The following is a 12,002-nucleotide window of genomic DNA, read 5'->3' as shown; positions in this document are numbered from 1 at the left end:
CTTAAAAACATTTCATGGCGTCCTGGGGAAGGAGAGAATGACTTTTCTAATTCCGGTTTGGACGTTTTATGATAAATAGGTTTGAGTGGAGATGGGTAAAAATCAGGCTATAGTTTTAGATGTTTTTTTAGAATACGTCTGTTTTTATTGCCATAGTAACTGTGCTCCTCACCCAATCAAAAGGAAGGAAAATTCTTAGATTTCAGAACTTGTCCTGGTTGACATATTGATGAAAAGTGGAGAATGTCAGGCAGCAGTGATCATCATCAGACATAATCCTTGATACATTCAAAGATACAGGTGTTTATCGAAGACTGCAATAGGGTTTTCAAATTAATTTTTTGATACGTACATTTTCTTTCATAATAATCTAATGAAAACGACCTTAGTCACCCTTGAATTGAATTGAAATGAATGTAATTGAAAAGTTTAAAATGCTTTCAAACGTACCTTCCTTGAACAGTTACGAGTCTATGAACTTAAATGGCATCTGTTATTCCGTGAATGAGATGTATTGAGGTTAAGTTTCAATTAGTTTTTCAAGCGCCACTTTCCTCTCTCTTACACCCCCGTCCCATCCCATGCCCCGCCTCTGTTCCCCTCCCTTTTCTCTCTCTCAAGAAACCTTCACCACTTATCCAATATCACATACAAGATCTTATCATTGACAATGAATTAGAAAGGAGACAAAAACCTTCTCATTGTCGATCTGTAAAAGACATTGCATTGAATACCACCACGGTTGAGCGACGGCGCCGAAATTATTTGTCGCGCTCCTTCAAATCCGTCTTCGATTCAGCGCAGAAAGTGCAAACAAATAAGAGACACACGTAACTCACCTTGGTGACGACTGTGTACACGCTTTGTCAATCAATAATCCACTGTCTCGTGGAATTCACAACAGACAAAAGGTCCTTAGATGCGATGGGTCGATAGTAATAATGTTCTTTTTCAATCACGGTCTTGAGTCATTCAATTGGAAGTGTGGAATCTCTCTCGCCCCCTTTTCACGCAGGCATACGTGGGATTGATTTTTACATGAAATCAATGCAAAATCTCGATTTTGGTGATGCGAGAGAAGAAATCAGTGCTACGTACTGTGTCAGTGTTAACATCCTTACGTTGAACAAGTGTTTTATTACACCAATAAAAGGTGTTATGATTGTGGACATCAACGGAAAGACAAGACGGTGATTTGGAAAATGAGAAATCCCTCGCAGAGTCGCAGCTCGAGATAAGGTCAGTCACTGCAAATGTCGCCACTTAGTACTTAGTCGACGAAATCATTATACAGTGCGTATAAAAAAACGGGACAGTTTTAAAAAGTCTATAAAAAAATTGTTCCAAAATATTATATCTATATTTTGATGTTAATAGATGCTCTTAGATCTTATCTTTCAAATGCCATTTGAAAATATAAATTTTGTTCATGCTTGAGCGAACACGGGCCGTTTTTGTCGGGGGTTCAAAAAGAGGCTTGCGCCAAAATGGCAGAAATGAGAAATTTGATGATTAGACTTTTGGCTAATCAGCAAACTTTCTCTTAATCTTTTCATTATCTTTGCCATAATTTTCGAATTATGCTGTCGAATTTCATTTACAAATTTATTTATTTACCTGAAATATTTTGTTTTTTATTTAAACTTCTTTTACCTTTGAATTTCCCTTCATAAGTAAGATAAGAAGACTTTTTTTCAACCCAAGTGAGAAAATTTGCATTATTAATTGGGAGAATTTGTAATTATTCAAATAATATTATTATGTGAAACAGATTATGTTATGGTACTTATAAAAGACATGAATCCTATTTTAAGGGGTTATCAAATCCCTCACCAAGTTTAATTATGTTCTTGACAGGACAAACAGGAAGGGAATTCATGTCTCTCAATGGCAATGGTGTATTGAGTCAATTTTGAAGGAGCAAAATATGGCAGATCGGGTAAAATGTATTTTACAAAAATTTTAGCAAAAATTTCCACTTCGTTTTATTAAAATATCAAATTTTGTGATTTTGACATAATATTCAGAAAATGATATCATAATTCGCTTTCTATGTTTTCTGTTTTTTTTCATCCACTTTTTTTTCTTGGTCGTGATTTTTTTTATTTGATGGGGGGGGGGACCACCCCCAGCCCCCGCCCATCAGTATGCCACTGTTCAAAGGCACCATAACCTTTGTAGCAATCAAAGAAAGGATTTGAAGAAAAAACACGCTCTCCCATACTTCGGTTAAAAAAATGTTCTTGTCTAAAAAAGGAATATTCAAAGCTAAAAGAGAACATATTAAAAAGGAACAATAACAGAAATATTCAAGCAAATAAGTAGATTTGGAAATGAATTTTAACCGGATAATTCGAAAACTATGGCAAAAATAATGAAAAGGTTAAGAGGAAGTCTGCTGATTAGCAAGAAGTCCGACCATCATATTGATCATTTTATGCCATTTTGGCGCAAGCCTCCTTTTTAACCCCAGACAAAAACATTCCGTGTTCGCTCAAGCATGAACGAAACTAAATTATTTTAATGGCATTTGAAGGATAAGACTTTAGAGCACCTATTGACACCAAAATATAGAGATCATAATTTGAAACAAAAATTTCATAGACTTTTCAAATCTGTCCCCCTTTTTTGATACGCACTGTATATCACTTTCTAAGAGAGAATGTTCGATGTGAAAATGTCTAGAAACTTTGTTTAAGAGAGATACCATACCATCACCATTAAGAAGTTAAGATCACATCTCTCTAGAGGAAACCTTCTAATTTGTCAAGTTACTACTACCATGACTACAAAGAATAATGTTGCATCAATGATAGTATCATTTGATGATCAGATAGAGATTTACTCTTAAATGGGATGAAATTGGATAAATCCGTAAATGTTATTGTATATTCATCATTTGTGATAAAGATCACCTCAACTACACAGACTACATGAATTCAGACGAAAGTTTTAGTTCAATGGTTTATATTGTTTGTTTATATGCTTAGTCGTGTTAGTATAATAGAACCATAATATAACCCGCTTTTTGTAAATATGATTACTTATTTCGCACGGTGATTCTTAGATCGGATTTCTTTTAAAATTACTCAGGAATATCCAAACCATTTTTTTATTTCTATGGGAACTATCAAATTTAAATGAATTTGATTTAGGGTTTAGTACACCGATGCGTGATATACTTTATTTTTGTCATAAATAGAAAAATATTTATAAAAAGATTTATATTTAGCGAAAATACATATAAGGACATATTGTCTATCAACACGATCAATACGTATCATAAACCATTCATAGCAAGCATTACTTTTTAGTATAATTCAGCATGCAATAGGAGATAGCAGGTCGACTGTATCTCAGTAAATGCTGATTAGGCTACCCACCCGAACTAGTCCATTTCAGTATAAGCTCTCGCCTGGTCGCGTCACTCCCTCGCATGCATGTTCCCATTATTAGCAAGGACAGGCTAAAAAAAGTTCTAACTCCTTAAGTTGGCAACCCCCCCCCACACACACACACACACACACAAGGGGGGCTCCCAATTTGGGTCAAATATCTACATCATATAACATACCATCTTCATTTCCAAGCGGTGCCTCACGCCCCAGAAAAATATCGGGGTGGGGGGGGGGGGGTGCCTCAGCATCCTTAGCAGCCCCGCTTCTAGAGGCCATGCCAATCAGTGTCAGATATATTTTTGAATGAAACGCCCCCTAAAAAATTAATGCGTAAAGTCGTGATATTTTATATTCACCATAATCTGAAACGCAGGAAAGATTTTAATAAGCCAGTTCGTAGTTCCTTTCTGCGCATGATCAAAAGATTCTACGCATGATCAGTGGAAGGTCATTTGTACTAAAGTGACATGGTGGTTTAAAATCTAATGAGATAAGCACCAACTTTGATGTCTTGATTATTCATATATTGTTTTGAATTGTGATTTTCATTTACATCCACAAAATACAACAATGCGTCCACGAACGACTGGTATTTCACAGTTTGCCAAGTACATTGTGCAACATGTTATGATATGCATTCAAAGTAGGAATGCAACAAATACCTTCATAAAGTGTTCATTGGTGTGCTATTCTAGTCACCTAGTCTAATCAGTTTCTTCATCCTGCTATGTAAGGCAAGCTTACGTAATATCTTGCTTGAAATCTGCCTATCATAATGAAAGAAATGAAAGGTCATTTGAACAAAATTGTCCATGAAGTAACTACGAACTGGTCTATTACAATCCATGCATTTGCGTTCTGTCCCTCTTCATTTACTTGCTCATATTATCATTCCTTCGTCATTGTCATTTTGTTTTCCTGTTTTCCTTTCTTCCTTTTTAAAAAATACTTTTCTATAGGCCTACGGTCGCCCCTCTAATTCATCTTTTTCTTTTGACTTCTTATTCTTTGCATAATTCTTTGGATTATTCTCGTCTTTCTCCTCCTTTTTCCCTGTTCCATTTTCTTTTCTTCCTTTTCTATTGTATTGTATGATAATTTATGTCAATAATTTTATGAAAAGAATGTAGAGCTCCTGAAATGGCCTACGGTGCTCTGTTTTTACCTATATACAACCGGCATCAGTGATTCTGTGGACATATATAGCTCGATTAAATACCATTTGTCATTTTCAGCGAAACAGCTTGCCGAAACACCTGTCTTAACCGTTTTCTTTTCACTTGTCTTTCAGATATAGCGATCGATGGATCTTGGCCGAGAACAACAAAGATGTTAGCGGACTCTGCGAGAGATTGTGATAAATCTCAGAGTTAAACGAGGACAAGCAAATTCGACATGATCGACTCGGAGGAGCAAATAGTGCCTCTTGCGCATCACATGACCTGGATTCATAATTTTCCTAAATGCGACAGCTGCGTCACCATGAACGCAGCCGAAAAGGGACGCCATTCACACGAACATCGCCCATTTCCACAAGAATCGGCTCATCCCCATGCAGTTGCCATGGTAAACGGTGAGTCGTCACGTGGATTGCTTCAAGGTGCAAAGTTCCTTCCTGGGATCGTGCAAGGAAGATCTATTGAGAGGGAGCAGAGGTTGGGGACGAGTCGCACTACGGCGGATAACATGCCGGTGCCAAATCCTGATAGGTCAAATTATCTGCCTCAAATATCAACTCGACATCGGATAGCCGATAACACCAGTCCGACAACACGATTCAAAGTGGGCATCACAAGAGCTCAACAAAGACTTGCAAAGTCTCTAGATTCTGAGGAGCAGAGTAAGATAAGGGCACACAGACCTATGAGTTTGCCGTCCATTTCGTCTGAAAAAATGACTTCCGGTTCATCTGGTACTTCTGCTTCAGACAGCGGTGTGTATGACGTCACAAATGAGGAGGACGAAGACACATTCCTCAGCCGGGTATCCCTGGAGGAATCCGCCTCAGAGGATGAAGAAGATAACAGTAATCTTACAATCGATCCATTCCCTTATCAATCAGAAAGGTCCCCGTACGAAAGTGAAATTGATACTGCACCTCCGAAACCAGCGACACCGATTAAGCCAAAGAAGAAAAAGAAGAAGGAAAAGCTAGCGCCTCCTCCTCCACCGAAGCCGCGTCCTAAGAGAGCGAAGAAGCCTTTTAAGCGGAAACGTCCGATAAACTTTGCAGCTCTCCGCCGCCACGAGCAAGAAGTTGCAAGACGTCACCCAATCAAGAAGCAGTTCTTGTACTCGAACGTTCTGGAGTCTGAACTCAAAAGTTACATTCCACCTCGATTGCCCGGCGGGAAGCTCAAATCTGTCTACAAACGAACCCAAACGGGAGATATCATGTTCCCTCATGATCCAATCACAGTGCATTATACTGAACTTAAGAATGAGTCGGAACAGGATACGCAGTCACCGTGGCAACGTCGGAGACAAGAAGCGCTTCAGGCTTTCTTAGAAAGGAGGAAGAAGTTACTGAAGCGTGTTTCGTCAAACGACAAGAAAAGGCGCGTCCGGTTCACTTTGCCTCCAGGTCATATAGATAGTGCCAGCGAAAGCGACGACAATGCCGATAAGTCAAACGATACCAGCCATGGAAGTGGTGCCGGCAACGATGAACGATCAGAAGGTGATTCCCAAATAAACGACGAAGACGGTGCTCAACCACCTCGCATAAGCCTTGTCGTTGAGGAAGCCCTTCGCGCACTTGAGAGCAAACCATCACGAAAAGATTCCGATGATTTAGTTCAAAACTGGCTGCAGACGACAGAAGACAAGAGCAGTGTCGAAAAAACACCACTCGGCACCAAACTTCCGAAGATATCCGAAAATATTGTATTATCGATATCACCTCCGCTTGTTCATGACGATCCCCATCGCCGATTACACGATGCGAGCAACATCACTGTGAATGTGACTGAATTTATCGACACAACTGGTTTATAATCGCAATCCCAGTATGCACCTATTGTCTTTATTGTCCCTTTTCTACATTTTAAATGAATTTTTGTTACACCCCCTTGTTTTCCCATTTAAAATCTCTCATGCTTCCGTCCAAAATCGAAAATTCTCTTTTGTTTTACGCTTTACTGTTCAAAGATGAACGTCACCCCATGAAGTGTTCCACGAGGCAAAAGTCGGCAAACTTTAGCAAAATAGAGAAAAAAGGGTATCGGTGTTTGAACTGCGTTGTCGGTTGACGGTGACGACAGCGTATAATACCTCAGTCACCTTTTTTCAACGGCAGCCCTACGGCGAGTCGAAAATAGCCGTTTTAACATTTGTTTTTGGTACCAGCTACATTATGTGGTTTGAATACAAATGAATAAATCGGCTGTTTTCGACTCGCCGTACGGCCGCCGTAGAGCAAATGTGGCTATTGTATAAGAATGAAATTCAGACAATCACATACTTTGAAAGTCAAAACTCAGATGCTGAATTGATTTATGTCAAAACTTGTTTTTGCCCTTCTACGTACAATTGGGACATTTCGGTATTAAAATGGCAAATTGGTCCATAGTTTAGATACATGTAGGTTTAACGTGCACTTATATTAAAAAAAATATGTTCCAAGTAGTTTAGAATTATTCAGTGACAGCGAGGATGTGCAAATTTCTTTTAAAATTATTACCATTTTAATTGACCGGCTTGATATTAAATATTACTTGTGATTTTACAAAAACTCAATTAATTCGGCAAGTTTAGTGATTCAGCGCCATCTAGTGTTATTGCAATGGCTGTGAAAAAAAATCTTGCTTAAATTGATTTTTGGCCAACCTAAGATTGTATGGTAAGATGTTAATTTGATATTTTAATTTGAAAAAAGAGCTTGTAATCAGGCGTATGATTATATGAATGATAATTGATTTCAAACGTTTTAAAGAGCCAAGCTTCGTGATAACATTCTGAACTGTTGAGTATTTCATATTACCGAGTAACTGGTCGAGGGGTTCATGTTCCTAGCTTTCGCTTGATTGCCACTGTGTAACTAATTATAGTAGATTACTTTCACTTGTTGTGAAGTTGGAATAAAAGTAGAGTCATCTCAAGAAATTGAAAAGAAATTGAAAATATTGTTTGTTTTCTTCTTTTCTGATGACTGCATAATTAACGAAACATGGCGTATGGGACAAAATTTTAGAAAAAAGGAAGTGTAATTTTTTTGACAGAGTTTAACCTATTATTCAGAATAAGATTGTTGTTGCACCTTTCCCCCTTCATTGTCATTGTATTTTTCCTTTGGCCACACACTTTTATTTCTTCACATAGGTCCAAAGGTTAAAAAATGAGATTTGATAAAATCACCAGAAATAAGGGCTAATTATAACACAAATTCATACCCTAGCGTCATTAACAGATCATCAAATATCCTTATACCATGTCATATGTAACATTTCCTGAGAATATTAGAATACATGTATGTTATTCTGATTTTCTACTCGATGGAGGGTCTAAAACCCAGAATACTCTGAAACTTGGACACAGCAATCGTCGTGATAGGTATTCTTTGGCAACTACCAGTCCCCATAAAATGCTAAAATTATATAGTCTGCTTGGCAAACCCTTCACTCGAGTTAAGGGTCTGAATGTGCAGCCTACTCATGCCTTGTGTACTGAAGGCTTTCAGCAATTTTGTATGTGCTAGTCTATGCGTTGAGGCACATTTGTTGGTCAAAGTTCCAATCAGGGTCTGTGCCTGCAGACTTAAAATGATACTACGTCACTGGATTTATGTAAAGTAGCAATAGTCTCAATTCATGTTCATGTGATAAAAAGTTCTCACATGTGCATCATTCAATTTACTTCTATGTATGACGTATTTTTAAATTTTACGGGACAAGGGAAACTCCCCGTCTTATAACCGGAGAACAGTGGTGTACGGCCATTGTACGTTCGTGATCTGCAGATGACGCACTTCTCACTACACCGTTTACCCGTATTGATCATCTGAGGGAGGGCGCTTTGAGATTATGATGTCATATACATAAGATCTAGTATAAGGGACGGTGCCACATGAAAGGGGAAATGGGCTACTGCCCCCATAACTTTTCAAGTGCTAAATGAGGGAGAGAAGAAAACAAACATAGTTATAAAGAACATGAAGTGAGATTATGAAGAAGACTTTTAAAAATGTAGTGCTGCAACTATAAAATTATAATTACCCCCTTTTTATTTGGTCGCCTTACCCCCCTATAGCATTTGTCACAATGCCATGGCAACACTCCCTACATGCAGTGAAGATGGTGCACGTGATTGTTTTTAAAAACATGACTTTGCGTGCAAGCTGTAATTCTGAAGAACCATTGATTTCGAGGTCAAAAGGTCTGTCATCTTTTGCTTTGTTTTAAACATGTCACTGTCAAGATGATGGTTTTTGAAAAGCTAGAAAGTTAAAAACTATATACTGAAATCATGTCAGAAATAGAGCTGGCTAGCAGCATGAAAATAATTCAACATTATTATGTTACTTAAATTAGATGTTTGTACTCCTACATAAACAGCTTTTCAGATAATATTTTTACTACTTTATCGTCAAACGAATTCCCATAGTATCCAAGGAGATGTTTTACTTTCTCACAAACAAGCACGAAAATAATGTTCATAATCATACAGAAATCATACACATTTGTCAAAATAAATACATTTGTAAAAGAGTTGAATATGGATGGACTTAGTATCTAAGACCCCTTTTCAATATAAAAATCTAAAAAAAAAAGACATATCTAAAATTGCTAGCATTTTTTCATATATCTGCTTATACAAACTTTTATTTCGAACTTTGTTAAAGAAATCAATATTGAATATTTCATTTTAAGTTTGTAAGGAAATTACCATCAGTTACTTCAACAAAAGAACTTTTACGATTTACAACCAACAGTGCGTTGGAAGTTTGAATTAAAATCTCTTTTTAGCCTTATACGACATCCTTCTGAAAACGGCGGGTAATGTAATGTCAGATATGATAATAGTTATGATGGTAGAATGTTATCAGTAGCAATCATTAATGATAAGTGGTTGAAAGCAAAATTAGTTAAGAGCTTGAAGGTCATGAAGAATTCCTGGATGACGAGTTCCACTTTCTTTATCAATTTTGTCAGGTAATACTTTATAGATGACATGGTTGTCAAAAATCTTCAAGTGGCTATAGCTCCACTTTCTGTACCCATGTTATCAGATGATACTTTATAGATGACAGGGTTGTCAAAAATCTTCAAGTGGCTATAGCTCCACTTTCTTTACCCATGTTATCAGATGACACTTTATAGATGACAGGCTTGTCAAAAATCTTCAAGAGGCTATAGTTCCACTTTCTGTACCCATGTTATCAGATGATACTTTATAGATGACAGGGTTGTCAAAAATCTTCAAGTGGCTGTCAGAGACAGCGGACAGGCAAATGTGGAGAGTAGTTTGGGGAGGGGACTGGGCGTGTACACTGATTGGTTGGATGAATGGTAATAAAGTGCGTATCAAAAAAAAGTTTACACTTTGAAAAAGCCCTGGGAATTAAAGTATATACAACATGTGGGAAATTTTTTCACATATTATCTTGGGTTTGGGTCTCATCTATCCAATGAATATAAAAGTTTTGACAGAATATATTACACTTTAGTGAGCACTGTCCATTTTTATAAAGCTCGCAGAAATCTGTTTGCGCAGAAATGCTCGTTTATACGATGTGTCAAGGGGAAAGGGCGAAATCAAACTTACCCTGCGAAACATATCTCATAAATTTCCCTCGGATTTTTGGTCACTTGAAATAGAAGGGATACATTCAAGCATTTTGTAACAATTTTGCCACCCAAATTGAAATTTCAACACTTAGTAAGCACAACCTTTACCCCTTTTGTGCCAGCTGGATCTGAGGACATCACTGAATCTGAAGAAAAGTTTATCTCAAACATTTTCACCTTTTTTTCATTAAGTTTTTATCATTTAAAGTGGGTTTTCATGTCATTTCTCATTTGATACTTGTTTCTCCACACTTTTCCCAAGCTTGACAATGATTAACAAAATGAAAATCAAGCCTAAGCCATTTCATGGAAATCGCAGCTCAGTGTAAAGCAAATATCGTCACGATGGCCTCGGTGTGTGGGGGAGTGGGGTGGGGCGCAATGCACTCTTCGAAGTGTTTTGGGCAAGGAAACAAGATAAAAAGGTAAAACATATCTTCAAATCAAGTTTACTAGCTAAATTCCATATGTTCTTCATGATTAAGGCCTGCTTTTATTCGCATAACTATTTCAAAGTTCTGCGCAAATAATTTTTCACTAACTTTTCAAAAGTAAGTGGTGCTCACTCAAGCGAAAATATTTTTATCGACAGTTATATCGTCATTTGCTCAAATGGATCTGTACCAATGTTAAAATGTTGAAAAATTTTCAGGATATTACAAATGTATAATTTTACAGGATTTTTCTAAGTGTAAACTTTTTTTGATACGCACTGTAGAGGGAAGAAGGGGGATGGGGGGGGGGGGGGGTAAGGATGTGAATGGAAAGGAGGGGAGTGGAGGTGCCGTGGACAAAAGCGCCTGACTAGACAGACACGTGATTCAATCTGGGGCTCCATCACCTGAATTCACCCACTCCTCAATCCTAAGGAAGAGTGTCTGAAATGTCCCTTTTTCAGGTCAGTAGGCCTATATCAGTTATTTCCAGCGATTTTCATTCGCATCAAAGGGGCACAAAAAAATTTGTGTAACAAATTTCAGCTCGTCTGTAGGGCCTAGATACGCATCTTGATCATCATTACAAAAATTGCTCTGAGCCGAGTTTACTTTTCAGGTCTGAATACTTAAAATATCAAAATATTCGAGCTTGTCCTCTCATTATTATTTTAGCGGCCGATCGGGGAAATTAGGATGACTTTTTTCTGCCCCCTCCCTATTGGCGAAAGTTGGATCCCGGGGAATAACGAAACTGATCATAAATTAAAAAGGGCCGCTCCTTGTAATTGGGAACCCCCTCCCTCCTCGTGGAATATCCTGTTACGGGTCTGTAATAGTATAAACATCAATATTTCTTCACTTAACTGCTTAAGCAAATGCTATTCAAATGACTGAGAGAACAACATAGCTCACCACATTCGCTATCTATCGTAATTTTGTGCATATATTTTCGTAATATAAATGCTATTGTGTGAAATTATCAGTTTTGAAATAATTCATGTAGTTTTGTCACATCTTTAGTTTGTCATGGTCATATGGATTGTGCATAGTTTCTGGATTTTTAAATCATCATTCTAATTTTTTATTTCTCATTTTGTTTCTATATTTTGCTCTCTTCTTATTTTATCTATTATCTATTTAATTTTGGTTTGTTCATTTATTCATATATTTATAGATTTGTTCGTTTGTTTATTTATTTCTTTATCCATTCATTTATTCATTTGATTGTTTATTCATTTATTTTTTTATTGAAGGTGAAGTGTCTGGTTGCTGTTTTGGATCTGTTACCGTATGTTGTGTAACCTGTTCAACTTTAAATAAATAAACGATGGCCCAAGTCATATCAAGGAAGACCATTAAGCGGTAGAAATGATATGACTACT

General features: G+C 37.2%; 1 protein-coding gene across 1 annotated transcript; it reads left to right on the top strand.

The window, feature by feature from the left end:
- Nucleotides 1-809: 809 nt before the first annotated feature.
- LOC121415750 lies at nucleotides 810-7,479 on the top strand. Its single transcript, XM_041609081.1, has 2 exons — nucleotides 810-1,239; nucleotides 4,690-7,479. The coding sequence occupies exon 2, from the start codon at nucleotides 4,794-4,796 to the stop codon at nucleotides 6,393-6,395; it is 1,602 nt and encodes a 533-aa protein (XP_041465015.1). The 5' UTR covers nucleotides 810-1,239; nucleotides 4,690-4,793; the 3' UTR covers nucleotides 6,396-7,479.
- The last annotated feature ends 4,523 nt before the right edge of the window (nucleotides 7,480-12,002 follow it).

This window comes from Lytechinus variegatus, chromosome 5 (genome assembly GCF_018143015.1).
Source record: "Lytechinus variegatus isolate NC3 chromosome 5, Lvar_3.0, whole genome shotgun sequence".
Classification (NCBI taxonomy): domain Eukaryota; kingdom Metazoa; phylum Echinodermata; class Echinoidea; order Temnopleuroida; family Toxopneustidae; genus Lytechinus; species Lytechinus variegatus.
Note: the sequence above shows the minus strand (reverse complement) of the source record. Positions and strands in the feature narration are given on the sequence as shown.

Coding starts and splice junctions, on each gene's coding strand:
- LOC121415750 (XM_041609081.1), top strand. CDS start 4,794: ATGATCGACTCGGAGGAGCAAATAGTGCCTCTTGCGCATCACATGACC.